The sequence below is a fragment of the Salvelinus fontinalis genome, chromosome 32 (genome assembly GCF_029448725.1).
Source record: "Salvelinus fontinalis isolate EN_2023a chromosome 32, ASM2944872v1, whole genome shotgun sequence".
NCBI lineage: Eukaryota > Metazoa > Chordata > Actinopteri > Salmoniformes > Salmonidae > Salvelinus > Salvelinus fontinalis.
This window is the reverse complement of record NC_074696.1, coordinates 20,182,272-20,203,715: the sequence shown is the minus strand read 5'-3', so window position 1 is coordinate 20,203,715 and position 21,444 is coordinate 20,182,272. Positions and strand designations below refer to the sequence as shown.

The window sequence follows — 21,444 nt, the reverse complement described above, 5'->3', positions numbered from 1 at the left end:
ATCGGTATAGGGTTAAGCAACAGGTCAATGTTGAGCAAGAAGACCAGAAATGGTCATCTGTAGCTCAGTTGGTTGAGAATTGCGCTTGCAACGCCAGGATAGTGGGTTTAATTCCAGGGACCACCTATATTTAAAATGTATCCAGACATGACTAAGTCGCTTTGTATAAAAGAGTCTGCTAAATGGCATTTAATATTATTATATTATTATTATATATTCAATGCTCCCTTGACTAGACAGGCATATTAGCCAGACGTTGTGTCCCAAATGGCACCCTATTCCCTATGTAGTGCACCACTTTTGTGTACTACTTTTGACCAGATTCTGCCAGAAACTAAAAATAATGCTTTTGTTCCGTATAACAGGGCGCAGGGTGACCAACTCCTACCTTTCAACAGTGAGCAAGTGGTAAAATGGGGTTCGTTTTAGGGTTGATCAAGAGGTCACGGTTGAGAAAAATCTTATCGCTCCATAACTGATTACATGGTACATGGTACCTTTCAACAGTAAATATCCCTAAACACCTCAAAGTGCACTTAAAAGGTGGGCAGGTCCAACATCCCTTACTGGACACCTCTCTAAAGGGTGACAGTCATTATTGTACACAGAGACGAGCTTTGAAAACTCTGGGTTGAGACGAACATCTCCGAGTTCACCTCGACAAGTTCAAAAATAAAAAAGCACTTTAATTTCATGGTAAACCTACAGGTGGAATAGTAATGAATGAGGCTGTTGATTCTACTGACTCTCCTGATTCTCCTGACATCTGAATCAGGTATGTTATCGTAGGGCTGGAGCAAAAGCCTGCACACCCAGTAACTCTCAAGGAGGTAAATTGACCACCACTTCTCTAGAGGAATACAATTCACGACTTGACAAGATCACATTCACAACACATAACGTTTAATCTAAATCTGACCTCTTATAGTTAAATAAAATAGTTTTTATTTTGTTTATTAACCAACTTTGTCTCCCTCTACCTGTGGTCACTGGGAAGCAGTGTACTGTGACTTAAAGGGATAATTCAGAATTTTGGCAATTAGGCCCTTTATTTACTTCAACCGAATCAGATGAACTAGTGGATAACATTTTTATGTCTCTGTGTCCAGTTAGAGGTAGTTTTGCGAGCTAATGCTAAATAGCGTTAGCGCAATGACTTGAAGTCTATGAGTCTGCTAGCATGCTCACATAATCTAATTTAAAAGTATGTATTAAGGTATCTGTAATAGAACAAATATGGCAAAGATGAATGTAGACATAAATAAATACATTTCTACAGCTTACAAAATATTTTATACAAAGGTGAGGGAGTGCCAAGATGGAGGCACGGTGGCGTCAACACAGCGCCCCCTATCAGTCATCTATAAATCATTGCTCCTAACCCTTCATCCCCCCCTCCCCACACACACACACACAACCCTTCAGCCCCCCCCCCCCCCCCCCCACACACACACAACCCTTCAGCCCCCCCCCCACACACACACACACAACCCTTCAGCACCCCCCCCCCCCCCCCACACACACACACACACACAACCCTTCAGCTACCCCCCCACACACACAACCCTTCAGCTCCATTTTTACTGGAGGCTAGCTGAAGTTCGGTAGCCAAAAACTACACCCCTTCGTCGGTGATTGGTCAACGGTAGGGATTGTTTTTACTCATTTTTCAAGAAAAGGTATTTTAAGGGAGTATGCGAGCACATTCATTCGGTTCGCCTAGCCAAGTTCAGCTAGGTGCCAGCAGAACTGAAGCATGCTGACGCCTTAACCCTTCAGCACCCTCAACCCTTATATCACCCTCTGACCCCTCTCTGAGCCGGCACTCCAACCCACACTCTATTTGCTCCACTATGAACCCTCTCCACTTCTTTACCCTCTCTATCCTTCTTTCTCGCCTCCTCTGTCTTTGTCTGATCAAAGTCACCTTCATGTCTCCCCAAGGAGTTGTTGTCTCAGACACTCTCCTCTGAGTGTGATGGACTGTCTACCACCTGTGGTTACTGCACTGTATCACTCTCTATCTCTTATTGAGGCATCTGCATGCTTCCCATCCGAAACAGTTTCTTGCATATATTATGACAACATTTTCTGACGTTTTTGTTCGTTTTGGTCTTCAGCCAGGTTTTTTTTGGCTGTTCGAGCACACCCCCCAAAAATTTGCAAGGCAATCCGGATTTCGGTAGCCAAGCCTACACCGTCGGTCATTTCTCCATTGGTCAATGTAGGGATTCTTCAATTAAGTGTTTGTTGTCATTCAACGATAGAGGACTCGTTTTCATGCACATTTTTCCACTTGAGAAATACTGCACCAAACATGTTAGATGTAAAATTGCGTGACTAAGATTTCCTCGGCAAAAACATCAATTAATGAGTTATCATAGATTAATTCGGACTATTCTAAAATGTATATAGTGGCTACGGTGTCTCAAGATGGACAAACATTATTATTGCTGCTTTTTCTCTCTCTCTTTCTCTTCCTGCCTTTCTCTCGCTTTCTCCTCTACACTGTCAATTTCTCTCCTTTTCCCTCTCTCTGTCTGTATATCTGTCTGTATGTATCTTCCTCTTTTCACACTTAGAAATCTCACCTCTCAATCTCTCCATCCCTCATATAATCTGTCTTTGTCTATTCATTGTTCTGTAGGAGAGAGAGTTATGGGCTATGTGTCAGTAGATGGAGAGACATCATACATAGTGTAAATACTGCTGTACTGGAGCTCACACTTCCTGGTCCCTTTCTGAGGGAGGTGACAGACAGAGTTATGAGTTAGAGATGATTATGGTCATTACAGTCATTAGCATGAGTTATGTCTGTGTGTACTATGGGAATCCGGACAGAGAAGTGAGTATAGCTCCAGTTCAATCTGAGTACATTCAGAAGGTTAACTGTTCAACTGTACGGTGATTGTTCTTGACTGTTTTACATCTCTTGACTGTTATTGCATCTCTTGACTGTTATTACATCTCTTGACTGTTATTACATCTATTGATTGTTATTACATCTCTTGACTGTTATTACATCTCTTGACTGTTATTACATCTCTTGACTGTTTTACATCTCTTGACTGTTTTACATCTCTTGATTGTTATTACATCTCTTGACTGTTATTACATCTCTTGACTGTTATTACATCTCTTGACTGTTATTGCATCTCTTGACTGTTTTACATCTCTTGACTGTTATTGCATCTCTTGATTGTTATTACATCTCTTGATTGTTATTGCATCTCTTGACTGTTATTGCATCTCTTGACTGTTTTACATCTCTTGACTGCTTTACATCTCTTGACTGTTATTACATCTCTTGACTGTTTCACATCTCTTGATTTTTATTACATGTCTTGACTGTTATTGCATCTCTTGATTGTTATTACATCTCTTGACTGTTATTACATCTCTTGACTGTTTCACATCTCTTGATTGTTATTACATCTCTTGATTGTTATTGCATCTCTTGATTGTTATTACAACTCTTGACTGTTATTGCATCTCTTGACTGTTTTACATCTCTTGACTGTTTCACATCTCTTGATTGTTATTACATCTCTTGACTGTTTCACATCTCTTGATTGTTATTACATCTCTTGATTGTTATTACATCTCTTGACTGTTATTGTATCTCTTGATTGCTATTGCATCTCTTGACTGTTATTGTATCTCTTGATTGTTATTGCATCTCTTGATTGTTATTACAACTCTTGACTGTTATTGCATCTCTTGACTGTTTTACATCTCTTGACTGTTTCACATCTCTTGATTGTTATTACATCTCTTGACTGTTTCACATCTCTTGATTGTTATTACAACTCTTGACTGTTATTGCATCTCTTGATTGTTATTACATCTCTTGACTGTTTCACATCTCTTGCTTGTTATTACATCTCTTGACTGTTATTGCATCTCTTGATTGTTATTGCATCTCTTGATTGTTATTGCATCTCTTGACTGTTTTACATCTCTTGACTGTTTCACATCTCTTGACTGTTTTACATCGCTTGACTGTTTCACATCTCTTGATTGTTATTACATCTCTTGACTGTTATTGCATCTCTTGATTGTTATTGCATCTCTTGATTGTTATTACAACTCTTGACTGTTATTACAACTCTTGACTGTTTCACATCTCTTGATTGTTATTGCATCTCTTGATTGTTATTACATCTCTTGACTGCTGTTACATTGTAATAACTTGTCTGTTCTTAGATGGCTTAGACCTGAAATGAAATGAATGGGTGAGTATTTGTTTAACTCTTTCAACTCACTAAGAGGCCACTTACTGAGACACCCGTCTCTCCCGTTCCCAAAGAAACACGACACAACCCGCCAAACAACCCATCAATCCCTCCCCATTAGACATGCTGCTTGGCACACAACATACACATTCCTGTAACCACGACAACCCACATGTCGACGACAAACAAAAAGTCATGTTGGAGATGGTGTGTGTGCTTACAGACTCCTGGGCATATTCTAACAGTAACACAAAACACAGTAGCACGCACGCACACACGCACGCGCACACACACACATACACACACATACACACACACACACACACACACACACACACACACACACACACACACACACACACACACACACACACACACACACACACACACACACACACACACACACACACACACACACACACACACACACATGGCTAGAGTTCAGTTCAACTGTACACACTTACGCAACTGAAACACCCACAGGTTCAAATCATCCGTGCTGCGTACGTGAGAGGGGGCGGATTCCCATTACCCTAGCCAGGTCTCATTAACATTCTGGCAAAACCTACCTACCACAATCATCATATCAACACCACCATATAGACAGACGGACGGACGGACGGACGGACGGACGGACGGAGGGAGGGAGGGAGGGAGGGAGGGAGGGGAGAAAAGGTAAGAGGGTGTGATGGATGGAGAGAAAGAGAGAGAGAGAAACTGAGAGTAAGAGAGAAACATGAGAGGGGGACATGGAAGGAGTGAGAGGGGACATTTTCAATTGCCATCATGAAAAATGTCCTGTAATGTTTCAAGTGTTCTGTATTCTATGTATGTCACGTATTATGTGTTATGGATTTTAAATCAATGTTTTGCAATTATTCGTAATGTAAATTCTGCATTTCTTCAGTTTTATCTGTGAGCAAGAATAAATAAACTCAAACTTCAAACTTCTAACAGGGAGAGGGGACATGGAGGAAGTGAGAGGGGACATGGAGGAAGTGAGAGGGGGACATGGAGGAAGTGAGAGGGGACATGGAGGGAGATGGGGATATGTAGGAAGTGAGAGGGGACATGGAGGGAGTGAGAGGGGGACATGGAGGGAGAGAGGAATATGTAGGAAGTGAGAGGGGACATGGAGGGAGTGCGAGGGGATATGTAGGGAGTGGGAGGGGACATGGAGGGAGTGAGAGGGGGACATGGAGGGAGTGAGAGAGGGACATGGAGGGAGTGAGAGGGGATATGTAGGAAGTGGGAGGGGACATGGAGGGAGTGAGAGGGGGACATGGAGGGAGTGAGAGGGTACATGGAGGGAGTGAGAGGGGGACATGGAGGGAGAGAGGAATATGTAGGAAGTGAGCGGGGACATGGAGGGAGTGCGAGGGGATATGTAGGGAGTGGGAGGGGACATGGAGGGAGTGAGAGGGGGACATGGAGGGAGTGAGAGAGGGACATGGAGGGAGTGAGAGGGGATATGTAGGAAGTGGGAGGGGACATGGAGGGAGTGAGAGGGGCACATGGAGGGAGTGAGAGGGGGACATGGAGGGAGTGAGAGAGGGATATGTAGGAAGTAGGAGGGCAAACACGTGCATAATTTTTTTGTATGGGTGTTATGAGTTTAAAGTTTGGGGAAGCTACCATTTCTACCGACCTGTGTGCCAGTTATGATTATTTTTGTATGAGCATTTTTGTTTATATTTTCATAATAAAGTTTAAGTTTCTCAAAATCACTGTCACGTGGTTAATCATAAAAAGCTGAACACCTTTTAAGTAATAATTCAACTAATGCAATAGCATCAGTGCAATGTATACGCCGGGAGTCAGGATACCGGTGCAGAAGGTGAGTTTAATAAAGAACCGGTGCAGAAGGTGAGTTTAATAAAGAACCGGTGCAGATGAACAAACACGAGGCGCGTACAGAACGTGAGAGAAAACAATAACACCTAGTGACTGAAGGCTAAATAAAGGGGGAGGAATCAAGGATGCAATGACGACCATGTGTGCGTAATGATGGGGAACAGGTGTGCGTAATAATGAAGCCATGGCCAGTGGTTAGTAGACCGGTGCCGTCGAACGCCGGGAGGGAGGGAGCAGGAGTCGTTGTGACAATCAGCCTCGGTCATATGGACACATTGATACACTGTGATCCATTGGAAGCTAAAGAAATGAGTACATGGAACTCAGAGATATCCTATAGGCCAATGCAGCAGTAGGCCTTTAACTTCCATCGTCAACTAAGTAAAATACATAGGCCTAAAGCCGAGAAATAAAAACAGTAGAAAATATCCTGATGAAAATTCAGATTCTTTCAATCGCAATAATCTCTCTACGCCGCCAGTCGGCCCCCTTTCTATCGATGTTGACTTGAGCTATCACTAGTGAAGTGCAACAAGGCTATCAAATAAATCAACTGGGTCCGGGTTAAGCTGTTGCTAGCGAACTTGCAACATTGTATCAACTAGTCCAGGGGTTCCCAAACTTTTTCACTCGGACCCCCATTGCAGCAAAAGGTTATTTCTTGCAATTCCACACATTTTGACATGGGGTGTACAGAACATATTGCCGTTTTATAGCCCATTTTCTTGCAATTCCACACATTTTGACATGGGGTGTACAGAACATATTGCCGTTTTATAGCCTATTTTCTTGCAATTCTCTACATTTTGACATGACTATTGTGTATTCATTTGATATTTGATTGACTCGAACATTACTACAACATACAGTAATTATTCAGACCTCTTGACTTTTTCCACATTTTGTTGCATTACAGTCTTATTCTAAAATGGATTAAATAGTTTTTTCCCCCTCATCAATCTACACACATTAGGTTATTAGTGGTGGAAGTGGTGAGTAAAGACAATCAAAAATCAAACATCCCCAAATGGGAAAATTTCTACATTATCCCGCAGCAGGCCAGGTACTTCTATGCTTGCTCAGGCGCGCTCTCCCTAATCGTTATCAGAACAGAGAAACCAGTCACATTCTCATTGCTCACATGGAGTAGACAATGACAAAATGGACAAAAGTCATTTCTGACAAGTGTAGTAGGTTGTGAACTCGGCAACCATTTCCATTCCGAGAATGAGAACAGTAAATTACTTTAATTAATACCTGGGTGAACAGACATTAATTAACAGTACATTTATTAGGCCTACTGGTGACATGTGTAATGGGGAATTTATAAAAGAATAAACAATCAAAGGGCAAACAATTCACACAAACAAATGAATGCGCAAGAATTGTCAGGAGACAGCGGAGTGCATTATGGAGAGTTGAGTGCATGCACTCTGTAGAGAGACCTGGCCTTAAAAAACAATTTGCGGGCTTCCAAAGAAATAGGCATAGACCTACACACTTGTGATTTGAAACAATCTTCAACTATTTTTTAAAAGAAGCTAAGGATCCTCTGTGGCCAAATCATGCTCTCTAGTGAAAGATTTTGAATGATTTTATTTAGAGGAGTAATTATATAATTTTGGCAAAAACGGCAATTTACTTTAGCATCCGAACACTGCACTGGCACCAGTGGTGTAAAGTGCTTATGTAAAAATACTTGAAAGTACTACCTAAGTAGTTTTTTGGGGTGTATATACTTTACTATTTATATTTTTACTTTTCATGGTCACGTTCCTGACCTATTTCTGTTAGTTTGTTATATGTGTTAGTTTGTCAGGACGTGAGTTTGGGTGGGCATTCTATGTTTTCTGTTTCTATGTTGGTTTATGGGTTGCCTGGTATGGCTCTTAATTAGAGGCAGGTGTTTGGCGTTCCTCTAATTAAGAGTCATATTTAGGTAGGTGTTTTCACAGTGTTCGTTGTGGGTGATTGTCTCCTGTGTTTGTGTATGTCGTTGCGCCACACGGGACTGTTTTCGGTTTGTTTGTTCTTCGTTTATTTATGTGTAGGCTATATTCCCTGTTCGTGCATTATTCGTGTTATGTGAGTCCATCGTTCAGGTCTGTCTACACCGTTTGTTATTTTGTTAGTTTATCCAAGTGTATTTCGTTTCGTGTTTTTCCCGTCTTGTTTAATAAATTATGTCTTCACAATCCGCTGCATTTTGGTTCAATCCCTGCTCCTCCTCTTCTGATGAAGAGGAAGAGGAAAGCCGTTACAGAATCACCCACCAATCCAGAACCAAGCGGCGCGAGTTCAAGCAGGATTATACACAGGAATCATGGACTTGGGAGGAAATATTGGACGGGAGAGGTCCATGGGCACAGCCGGGAGAGTATCGCCGTCCTAAAGCTGAGCTGGAGGCAGCAAAAGCAGAGAGGCGGTGGTATGAGGAGGCAGCAAGGAGACGTGGCTGGAAGCCCGAGAGGAGACCCCAAAAATTTCTGGGGAGGTGGCTAAGAGGTAGTGGGCCAAGGGCAGGTAGGAGACCTGCGCCCACTTCCCAGGCTTACCGTGGAGAGCGGGAGTACGGGCAGGCGCCGTGTTACGCAGTAGAGCGCACGGTGTCTCCTGTACGAGTGCATAGCCCAGTGCGGGTTATTCCACCTCCCCGCACTGGTAGGGCTAGATTGGGCATTGAGCCAGGTGTCATGAGGCCGGCTCAACGCGTCTGGTCTCCAGTGCGTCTCCTCGGGCCGGCTTACATGGCACCAGCCTTACGCATGGTGTTCCCGGTTCGCCTACATAGCCCGGTGCAGGTTATTCCACCTCCCCGCACTGGTCGGGCGACGGGGAGCATTCAACCAGGTAAGGTTGGAAAGGCTCAGTGCTCAAGGGAGCCAGTAGCCTTCACGGTCCGGTATTTCCGGCACTACCTCCTCGCCCCAGCCCAGTACCACCAGTGCCTACACCACGCACCAGGCTTCCAGTGCGTTTTCAGAGCCCTGTGCCTCCTCCACGCACTCTCCCTATGGTGCGTGTCTCCAGCCTAGTGCCTCCAGGTCCGGCACCGCGCACTAAGCCACATGTGCGTCTCCTAAGTCCTGTGCACACTGTTGTTTCTCCCCGTACTCGTCCTGATGTGCGTGCACTCAGCCCGGTGCCACCAGTGCCGGTACCACGCACCAGGAATATAGCACGCTTTGAGAGTCCAGTGTGCCCTGTCCCTGCTCCCCGCACTAGGCTTGAAGTGCGTGTCCTCAGTCAGGTGCCTCCAGTTACGGCACCACGCACCAAGCCTACAGTGCGTCTCAGCCGGCCAGAGTCTGCCGTCTGCCTAACGGCGCATGAACTGCCTGTCTGCCATGAGCCTGCAAAGCTGCCCGTCTGCCATGAGCCTACAGAGCCTTCCGCCAGACAGGAGCAGCCAGAGCCTTCCGCCAGACAGGTGCAGTCTGAGCCATCCGTCTCCGCAGCGCCATCTGAGCCATCCGTCTCCCCAGCGCCATCTGAGCCATCCGTCTCCCCAGCGCCGTCTGAGCCATCCGTCTCCCCAGCGCCGTCTGAGCCATCCGTCTCCCCAGCGCCGTCTGAGCCATCCGTCTGTCCTGAGCCATTAGAGCCGCCCGTCTGTCCCGAGCCGTCAGAGCCGATAGTCAGTCAGGAGCCGCTAGAGCCAGTTATCAGTCAGGATCTGCCAGAGCCGCCAACCAGACAGGATCTGCCAGAGCCGCCAACCAGACAGGATCTACCAGAGCCGCCAACCAGACAGGATCTGCCAGAGCCGCCAACCAGACAGGATCTGCCAGAGCCGTCAGTGAGCCATGAGCGTCCAGAGCCTTCAGCCAGCCATGAGCGTCCAGAGCCTTCAGCGAGCCATGAGCGTCCAGAGCCGTCAGCGAGCCATGAGCGTCGAGAGCCGTCAGCCAGCCATGAGCGTCGAGAGCCGTCAGCCAGCCATGAGCGTCGAGAGCCGTCAGCCAGCCATGAGCGTCCAGAGCCGTTAGCCAGTCATGAGCTGTCCCTTAGCCCGGAGCGGCTATTTACCCAGAACTGCCCCTCAGTCCAGAGCTGTCTCTCTGTCCGGAGCTGCCTTTCAGTCCGGAGTTGCCCCTCTATCCTGATCTACCTCTCTATCCTGAGCTACCTCTCTATCCTGATCTATCCCTCTGTCTTGAGCTATCCCTCTGTCTTGATCTATCCCTCTGTCCCGGTGCTGCCCCTGTTGTTGATGTTACTAAGAGGATTTTGTGGGGGTAAGATGAGGGTGGACATTCATAGGGGGAGATGGAAGCTGGGATTGACTATGGTGGGGTGGGGACCTCGCCCGGAGCCTGAGCCACCACCGTGGTCAGATGCCCACCCAGACCCTCCCCTAGACTTTGTGCTGGTGCGCCCGGAGTTCGCACCTTATGGGGGGGGTTATGTCACGTTCCTGACCTATTTCTGTTAGTTTGTTATATGTGTTAGTTGGTCAGGACGTGAGTTTGGGTGGGCATTCTATGTTTTCTGTTTCTATGTTGGTTTATGGGTTGCCTGGTATGGCTCTTAATTAGAGGCAGGTGTTTGGCGTTCCTCTAATTAAGAGTCATATTTAGGTAGGTGTTTTCACAGTGTTCGTTGTGGGTGATTGTCTCCTGTGTTTGTGTATGTCGTTGCGCCACACGGGACTGTTTTCGGTTTGTTTGTTCTTCGTTTATTTATGTGTAGGCTATATTCCCTGTTCGTGCATTATTCGTGTTATGTGAGTCCGTCGTTCAGGTCTGTCTACACCGTTTGTTATTTTGTTAGTTTATCCAAGTGTATTTCGTTTCGTGTTTTTCCCGTCTTGTTTAATAAATTATGTCTTCACAATCCGCTGCATTTTGGTTCAATCCCTGCTCCTCCTCTTCTGATGAAGAGGAAGAGGAAAGCCGTTACATTCATTGACTACATTCATAAAGAAAATAATGTACTTTTTACTCCATACATTTTCCTTGACACTCAAAATACTTGTTCCAATTTGAATGCTTAGCAGTACATGAAAATGGTCCAATTGACACACTTATCAAGACAACGTCCTTGGTCATCCCTACTGCCTCTGATCTGGGAGACTCACTAAACACAAATGCTTAGTTTGTAAATTATGTCATAATTGTAAATAATTGTAAATTATGAGTGTTGGAGTGTGCCCCTGGCTGTCAAAAAATAAATACAAATTATAATAATAATAATAATAATAATGTATAGCATGTACTTTTAGTTTTTACATTTACATTACATTTTAGTCATATAGCAGACGCTCTTATCCAGAGCGACTTACAGTAGAGTGCATACATTTTACAATCACATTTTACATACTGAGACAATGATATCCCTACCGGCCAAACCCTCCCTAACCCGGACGACGCTATGCCAATTGTGCATCGCCCCAAGGACCTCCCGGTTGCGGCCGGCTGCGACAGAGCCTGGGCGCGAACCCAGAGACTCTGGTGGCGCAGCTAGCACTGCGATGCAGTGCCCTAGACCACTGCGCCACCCGGGAGGCTTTACTTTCACTCAAGTATGACAATTGAGTACTTTTTCCAGCACTGTACTTAAGTACATTTAAAACCATATACTTTTAGACTTTTACTCAGGTAGTAATTACTGGGTGACTTTCACTTTTACTTGAGGCATTTTATATTAAGGTATCCCCATAGAAACGCATTTGGCTTATTATGGACAGATTTGGCGAGAATGAGCCCTCTTGCTTCACCTTTTCTCTCTGGTAAAACTCCAGTATCTCACCAGAGAAAGCATCCGAGCGAGCGAAACAGTGCCCCTTTATCTTATTATAGGTATCTGATGCTGTATGGACAGAAATAATATGACATGCTATACACATAAGCAGACGGAGGGGCGCTGTTTCGCTCGCTCGGATGATTTATCTGAGATTGATGCGTCTTTCTACACGTGTGTTAGTCAAATAGATCGCCAATATTTTATTTGGACCTGCAAGGAGGTACAGTTGGGCAGGCCAGGCCCCCTGAGGCCCACCCATAACACCGGCGCTGTGGGGGACCAGCGGCACGTCTTGCTCTTCATTGTAATCAGAGGGCTGATATAAATACTATGCATGCCAGTCTCTCTTGGCTAAGAGTTGGGGATAGACTGACTGCATAACTTATTTTTATAAGAAACATTAATGTGTTGAAAATCCCAAATTGTCACATACGCTGCTACTTGTAACGATTCTCCTCTTCGTCTGAGGAGGAGTCTGGTCCAGCAACGGTGGGTTTGTGCCCATAGGCGACATTGTTGCCGGTGAGGTCTGGTGAGGACCTGCCTTACAACAGCCATATAAGCCCTCAGTCCAGCCTCTCTCAGCCTATTGCGGACAGTCTGAGCACTGATGGAGGGATTGTACATTCCTGGTGTAACTCGGGCAGTTGTTGTTGCCATCCTGTACCTGTCCCGCAGGTGCGATGTTCAGATGTACAGATCCTGTGCAGGTGTTGTTACACATGGTCTGCCATTGCAAGGACAATCAACTGTCCGTCCTGTCTCCCTGTAGTGCTGTCTTAGGCATCTCACAGTACGGACATGGCAATTTATTGCCCTGGCCACATCTGCAGTCCTCATGCCTCCTTGCAGCATGCCTAAGGCACGTTCACGCAGATGAGCAGCGACCCTTGGCATCTTTCTTTTGGTGTTTTTCAGAGTCAGTAGAAAGGCCTCTTTAGTGTCCTAAGTTTTCAAAACTGTGACCTTAATTGCCTACCGTCTGTAAGCTGTTAGTGTCTAAACGACCGTTCCACAGGTGCATGTTCATTAATTGTTTATGGTTCATTGAACAAGCATGGGAAACAGTGTTTAAACCCTTTACAATGAAGATCTGTGAAGTTATTGGAATTTTACGAAATATCTTTGAAAGACAGGGTCCTGAAAAAAGGAAGTTTCTTTTTTTGCTGAGTTTAGTTATATGTACAGTACATATCTACCTCAATTACATCGTACTCCTGCACATCGACTCTAAGTTATTGTTTCTCATTGTGTATCTATTATTACATTTATTATTACGTGTTTTACTTTTCTATTATTTCTCTATTTTATTTCGCTCTGCATTGTTGAGAAGGGCCCGTAAGTTCATTGCATTTCACTGTTAGTCCACACCTGTTGTTTACGAATGTCACGCCCTGACCTTAGAGATCCTTTTAATTCTCTATTTGGTAGGTCAGGGTGTGACTAGGGTGGGAAATCTATGTTTATATTTCTTTGTTGGCCGAGTATGGTTCCCAATCAGAGGCAGCTGTCTATCGTTGTCTCTGATTGGGGATCATACTTAGGCAGCCCTTTTTCCCACCTTCAGTTGTGGGATCTTGTCTTTTTGTGTTGCATGTGTTGCACTCCTAGCTTTATGTTCGTTGAGTTGTTTATTGTTTTTGGTGGAACATTTCAAATGAAAGAAAATGTACGCCTACCACGTTGCACCTTGGTCTTCATTTAACGACGGACGTAACAAAGAAGCATGTGACGAAACACATTTTATTTGATTTGAGAAGAAAATCTCGATTTTCAACCAGGCGATACAGAGAATCCTACCTACACTGTTTGGCCGTCTATCTCTGAAACTTGTCATGAGGTAGGTTTCCATCCAATTGGAGACAGATTTTCATACGAATATAAAAAAATCTGCATTAAAACAATATGCACATTTTCCATCAAATTGACTTGTTGCCGATAAAAGGCTGTGCGTGATGACGTAATGCACATAAAAGTACTTTTTGCATTAAAATTCCCATGTACCGAATAAAAAAATAGTAGTTAAATGGGTTTCCATCTCATTTTCAACTATACTGATGGTTGTCTCACAAAAAATGTTGTGTTATACAGTGAGTGTGCCCACTCTGGTATTGTGGGCACCACAACAGCTCTATCTGTGCGCTTGGCTAGAGTGCACGTGTAGCCTACATGATGAGATTATTATTATGGACAAAAGGGCAAGATCATTTTTATTTGTCAAATGGCAGCCAAGCATCGATCATCATGCCACCAGAATAAGACCCTCGATATGTATTGAAAGGAGCATCAAGCTCATCACCGTGCACTTTCACCTCCCTGTGAAGTTAATCACTTATTTCATCTGTAGCCTAATAAACTGCATGCTTTCCTGACGAGTCATAGTGGGAGGACCAGACAACATGTCATTGCGTGACTCCAAGTTAACTTAGATACAATGGTTATTATATCAATATTTGCGCATAAAAGCGTTTACACTGACATTTCTCAAATAATACATTTTACAGACACAAAAAGATTCCACCTTGGACAGAGTTGTAAGAAAAGCTTGGTGCAGAAACAACAGCGAAAAGCTCACCTCAGGTTGTGTGGAGAAATGTCAAAGCATTGTATACTACTAACTAGTTATGGTGATGGTAGTGATTGACACTACTCACTTCAGTGAAACCATGGAACAGGCTGAGCGGGAGGAGGGGCTTCAGCTCCATGGATTGGTGGACTCCTCCCACAGGAGGCCCAAGGTCCAATGAAGGCAGGGTAGTGGTCTGACAGACGTTACCTAGGAGACAGTCATCACGTCAATTCTAAACAGATTAATACAGTTTAAAAAGAGGGTGAGGGCGAGGGGCTAATCACACTCACCTACGCACACACATACACACATACTAACCCACAGGCACACAGACAGAGTTTGGTTCAATAAGGTCATTAGTGTATCCTCTGTGATTAGCTCTGTTTGTGTGGGTGAGTTCCTGATTATGGAGAGTTTGTTTTGTTTTGGGATTTCCACTGAGCCTGATTACAGTTTGATAATCATAACAATCACAGCCCCACCCATGTACACCCTGCTGCACAAACATTTGGCCTGATTACCTTAAGTAAGTGTGTGTGTGTGTGTGTGTGTGTGTGTGTGTGTGTGTGTGTGTGTGTGTGTGTGTGTGTGTGTGTGTGTGTGTGTGTGTGTGTGTGTGTGTGTGTGTGTGTGTGTGTGTGTGTGTGTGTGTGTGTGTGTGAGAGAAAGAGAGTGAAGACTAAAGAGGACTAGCAACTACAAGAGCTAAATAAGAGAAAGATGAGTGTTAGAGCACAAGCTGATTGTGTTTTCTCTTCCTACCTCACTCCCTCCCTCCTCTCTCCATGTCTCTGTCTGTTCCTACCTCGCTCCCTCCCTCCTCTCTCCATGTCTCTGTCTGTCCCTACCTTGCTCCCTCCCTCCTCTCTCATTCTCTTGATGTCTCTGTCTGTCTGTCTCCCTCTCTGTCTCCCTCTCTGTCACCCTCTCAATTAAATTCAATTCAAGGGGCTTTATTGGCATGGGAAACATATGTTACCATTGCCAAAGCAAGTGAAGTAGATAATATACAAAAGTGAAATAAACAATAAAAATGAACAGTAAACATTACACTCATAGAAGTTCCAAAAGAATAATGACATTACAAATGTAATATTATGTATGTATAGTGTTGTAACGATATGCAAATGGTTAAAGTACAAAAGGGAAAATAAATAAACATAAATATGGGTTGTATTTACAATGATGTTTGTTCTTCACTGGTTGCCCTTTTCTTGTGGAAACAGGTCACAAATCTTGCTGCTGTGATGGCACACTTTGATATTTCACCCAGTAGATATGGGAGTCTCCCTCTCTCTCTCTGTCTTGCTCTGTCTCTCTCTTTCTCTCTCTTTTTCCCTCTTTGTCTCTCTCTCTGACACCCTCTCTCTGTCTCTCTCTCTGTCTCGCTCTGTTTGTCTCTCTTTATGTCTCTCTGTCTCTCTTTATGTCTCTCGCTCTGTCCCTTACTGTCTCTTTCTCCGTCTCTTTCTCTGATTCTGCAGTCTTCTAATGTAAAATGTATAGATAGTAATATCATTGACTTTGGCTGAGAGACATGCAGGGAGAACAATGCATCCTACTTTTTTCCCTTCTAAATCCCATCGATCTCTCCCATAGGACTCTGGTCAAAACCAGTGCACTATGTATGGAACAGGGTACGATTTGGGAAGCAGACTGAGAATGTATATGTAGCACCAGGCATAACAGCAGGGAGCAAAGTCACACTTTATCATCAAATAGAGTTGGAGGCAGAAGCCCTGAGTTGAGTAAACAAGAGCAGTACCATATTTCTGTACTTACAGTGCATTCTGAAAATATTCAGACCCATTGTCATTATGGGGTATTGTGTGTAGTTTGATGAGGAAAAACATATTTTTAATTCATTTTAGAATAAGGCTGTAACGTAACGTAACAAAAGGTGGAGAAGTCAATGGGTCTGCATACTTTCCGAATGCACTGTGTGCATGTCGTTTTTTTGTGGTGTGGTTTTCAAATACAGTGGCTTTGGAAAGTATTCAGACCCCTTGAAGTTTGGGAACCCCTGCTCTATGCTTATGCGCGAGTGAAGTGAGTTCTGAAAACATAATTTATTCTATTAATTTTAGGGGGATTTTACATCGAAATGGTTTGGTGTGGTTTTTCCAAACATCTGGTGTTAACGATTTATCCGCATTAAATCCGCACTTAACAACGCACCTTTCTACGCTCAAAAAGGGTGGTCTCAGTCCGATTCAATTCGTACTGTGGTGCCGTTCACTCACGGTGAGAACAGAACGCAGTCCGTACCGAACACAGGAAAATAACCAGAGTCACGCATTATTATTGGTTGTTTGACTGCGCTCATTGGTTGTTTTGACAGCATTTGATTAAATGCACGCAGCATCATAATTTGAGATCACAGAAATATGTGAGTATTGATTCGGATTAGTGGGAGAAGCGGACTATATATTGGCTACTGAATATAGCCTACTCACGTAGCAGATTGAGATATTGCGCTGTTGTTGGATGACCAAAGTGAACTCTGATTCGAACTCCTCAAAACTATGTGTGAAATAGTTCACATAGAAACTTTGTGTCCAACTCATAATCAAAATAGTCTTCCCCAAAATAACATGGTCACTGTGGTATAACGTTTATTTTGATTGGCGATTTTGTGCATTTATCAAAATCCCATCAAGTAGCCTGATTTCAAATTACATGTAAACAAGATTTTTTGGGAATCGTTATTTTTGCACATCATAAACGTTTAAAAAAATGGACAATTATATTAATTAGACTATTCCGTATTATTGTGTGCATACTGCTCAGTGCCAGCCGTTTTCCTATTGGTCAGTCACTCGGATCGTTGTGTAACAGCTGCCGCATTACACGATAAAGGAAAAACATTCTGACACTACCAGAACTTTGTCCGAGCCTACAATCTCACGTGGTGGTACTTAATCGGCAGACCTAGACCCTATCACACTGAACGGTCCAAGACGTCCGATAATCGTTTATGACCTAAGAATTCTCCCACGACGTGGAAATCAATCTTGTCTGGGGGATACAATCGGGGCATAAAACGGCTAAAATCGTACAGTCTGCAAAAGCATGTATGTATGGACGTACTAAAGGACCTAGACAGATCCACAGACCCCTCCCGATTTCATCGTTGGGGACAACAAAACAAAAAGGTGGACTCAACTTGCCAGGATGGTCAACAGGCTATTTCTGTGACCCACGTCCTCGAGCGCATCCTTACAGCAGACATTTACATGAAGCATCTAACTGTGCATTTACCGAGCCTTAAATTGTAATTAACCTAACCCGTTTGAGTAGGCAATGTTTTATTTATTTAAGGCTACCTAAATGCATTCTGGTAATTTCCTACTGTACTTGAAGTAAAAATAAGTATCTCCTTACCAAAATACATGCTGGTCTTATCAACAATCAATACTCCTTTTGCAAGCAACTTCACCGCCCGCTGGTAAAGTCTTTAATCGATTCTAGCTGAGCATGGTGGTATGATGGGTCCAGAAGGAGTCTCCTCTCCTCCACAATAGGCTACCACTCACTGCTGAGGTAGTCTACTCTCCCTCCTCTAAACTCCCTCTCTCTCTCTAACCTTGTTTACACCTTGAGCTAACATGTGGTCCCAATCACTATCGGATCAAGGTTCGTTTACACATGGAGGTAAAATGTCTCATTTCCGTCCACTGTGCTCGCATTGTGACTAGATTTCCTGGTGCCTTCCTGTATACAAATTATTTGACTTTCTTTCAAATTAATATGAATGTATTTATTTTAAGACAATTATTGATGCCATACGCCAATGGTGCAACCTGTCAATGATTTGAGAGGCCGGTATAATAATGATTTAAATGATTTGACCATCCAGATCTGTTAAAACTTGATTGATATCCATGTACAATGGGTCCCTGAATACCTCTGTAGGTGGTCAGGAAGATGTCTTTTAGTCGTTTACACCTGCCTGAAAATGTGGGCACAATCAGAATGTAAACAAGATCAGGAAAAATGATACATGTTAGAAACAGGTGTAAACATGGCTTCTGTTTCCCTCCGCCTACCTCTATCTTTCTCTGAGATGTGTGAAGAATTTGACTTTATTGGAGTGTAGGCTCCATATGCAGGGTGTGTCTGTGTCAGCTGTAGTATGCTATTTGAGGTTATTGGTCAAGTCATCACTGAGCCAAGTGCTCTTGTTAACCTATTGACATGCACACGTGTGCGTGCACACACAGAAATAGAGAGAGAGAGGGAGGGAGGGAGGAAGAGCAGAGAACTGATGTGATCTGATGCCGCATATGGGATACCATGGTCACCATCCAGCCCTAAAAATGGGGAAATCCCTGCCTCCTCGCTGTGATTCATTCACTCCAATGTGAGTCTACGGAGGCTGCCCAGGCTGTTGTCTTTGGATGAGCCTGTTGGTAAATCCTTTAACATCCTCACTCCATTCCTCCAGGGGCTGGTATTTTTAGATGCATCCCTGCGTTCACTGGTTCAGAAGGAAACCACATACAGCATGCAGATGCAGTGCATTTGGAAAGTATTCAGACCCCTTGACTTTTTCCATATTTTGTTACGTTACAGCGTTATTGTAAAATTGCTTAAATAAAAATACAAATTCAAACAGAAATACCTTATTTACATAAGTATTCAGACCCTTTGCTATGAAAGACACACACCTGTCTATATAAGGTCCCACAGTTGACAGTGCATGTCAGAGCAAAAACCAAGCCATGAGGTCAAAGGAATTGTCCATAGAGCTCCGAGACAGGATTGTGCTGAGGCACAGATCTGGGGAAGGGTACCAAAACATTTCTGCCATATTGAAGGTCCCCAAGAATACAGTGGCCTCCATCATTCTTAAATGGAAGACGTTTGGAACCACCAAGACTCTTCCTAGAGCTGGCCGCTCAACCAAACTGAGCAATCGGGAGAGAAGGGCCTTCGTCAGGGAGGTGACCAAAAACATGATGATCACTCTGACTCTGACAGAGCTCCAGAGTTCCTCTGTGGAGATGGGAGAACCTTCCAGAAGGACAACCATCTCTGTAGCACTCCACCAATCAGGCCTTTATGGTAGAGCGGCCAGATGGAAGCCACTCCTCGGTAAAATGCAGTAAAACCAAGATTGAACTCTTTGGCCTGAATGCCAAGTGTCACTTCTGGAGGAAACCTGACATCATCCCTATGGTGAAGTATGGTGGTGGCAGCATCTAGGGGTCAGGATCGAGGGAAAGATGAACGGAGCAAAGTACAGAGAGATCCTTGATGAAAACCTGCTCCAGAGTGCTCAGGACCTCAGACTGGGGTGAAGGTTCACCTTCCAACAGGACAACAACCCTAAGTACACAGCCAAGACACCACAGGAGTGGTTTCGTAACAAGTCTCTGAATGCCTTTGAGTGGCCCAGCCAGAGTCCAGACTTGAACCCGATTGAACATCTCTGGAGAGACCTGACAGAGCTTGAGAGGATCTGCAGAGAAGAATGGGAGAAACTCCCAAATACAGGTATGCCAAGCTTGTAGCATCATACCCAAGAAGACTTGAGGCTGTAATCACTGTGCTTCAACAATGTACTGTGTAAAGGGTCTGAATAGTTATGTAAATGTGATATTTCAGTTGTTTTCTTTTTATAAATTAGCAATAATGTATAAAAACCTGTTTTTCTTTTTCATTAAGATGTATTGTGTGTAGTTTGATGAGTGGAAAAAAACAATTTAATCAATTTTAGAACGAGGCTGTAACGTCACAAAATGTTGCAAAAAGTCAAGTGGTCTGAATACTTTCCGAATGCACTGTATGTCCCACACACATAACATCACACTAGGTGTTATCATCATCACCATCATCATCATGCATAGACTCTCTCACACACACACACCAACTCACCCACCCACACCCACACCCACCCACCCACACGCCCGCCCGCCCGCCCACCCACCCACCCACCCACCCACCCACCCACCCACCCACACACACACACACACACACACACACACACACACACACACACACACACACACACACACACACACACACACACACACACACACACACACACACACACACACACACACACACGCGCAGTCTTGTAGAATTAAACTTGTGGGGACCCTAACCCTAACACTAATTCTAACACTAACACTAATTCTAACCTTAACCCTAAAGCCCCTAGAAATAACATTTCACCTTGTGGGGACAAAACAAAATGTCCCCAATTGGTACAATTTTTGTTGTGGTAGTAAACCACAAGTATAGTTAAACAGTATAGTTAAACCACAAGTATAGTTAAACATGTCCACACACACACAAGCATGGCTGTTAAATACACTCTTCTCATCAGAAAGTGTTCATACCCCTTGACTTATTCCACAGTTTGTTGTGGTATACAGCCTGAATGAATTCAAAATGGATTAAATAGATTTGTTTTTCTCTCACCCAACTACACACAATACCCAATAATGACAAAGTGAAAACTTGTTTTTAGAAATGTTTGCAAATTTATTGAAAATAAAATACAGGAATATCTCATTTACATAAGTATTCACACCCCTGAGTCAATAGTTTGTAGAAGCACCACTCACGATTACAGCTGGGAATCTGTCTGGGTATGTTTCTAACAGGCTAACTACACCAAAATAAATTAGCAAAATAAATTTAGACATTCATGTTATTCAATTATTGCACCCACACTGCTCGCGCACGCCAATGAGCATCTGCGTTGCCAAGAGCCAAAACAGGAGTCAGTTCTATTTCTGACGCAGATCGCGCAGCAAGTCCTGCCTCTCCCATCTCCTCATTGGTTTGTAGAAGCAGGTACCCACGTGCCATCTCCTCATATACCCACATGGGTGACTGAAAGATGAACGAGGTCAGTGGTGGTAATGCACCTAATTTATGAAAGTTGCCAATCGCAATATAAAGTCAAGAGAAGAAAAAGCCTGGAAGGAGGAGAGAAGACTAGAAACGATTAGTTTGACCGTTTTATGTGTGGATTAATTGGCAGAGTAGAGGACCTTGTACATTTCAGGTAAAATAACTCAATGTTTA

The 21,444-nt window shown here is 43.9% G+C and overlaps 1 protein-coding gene across 1 annotated transcript in view; it reads right to left on the bottom strand.

Moving 5' to 3' along the window:
- Positions 1–17,933, bottom strand: part of LOC129830870 (zinc finger protein 385D-like) — a 36,154-nt gene extending 18,221 nt beyond the window's left edge. The window contains exons 1-2 of the mRNA XM_055893681.1: positions 17,788–17,933; positions 14,489–14,610 (exon numbers count right to left, since the gene is read on the bottom strand). Of these exons, the coding sequence (XP_055749656.1) occupies positions 14,489–14,610; positions 17,788–17,797 (132 nt within the window). The 5' untranslated portion in view covers positions 17,798–17,933. The remainder of the gene's footprint in view (positions 1–14,488; positions 14,611–17,787) is intronic.
- Positions 17,934–21,444: the final 3,511 nt, after the last annotated feature.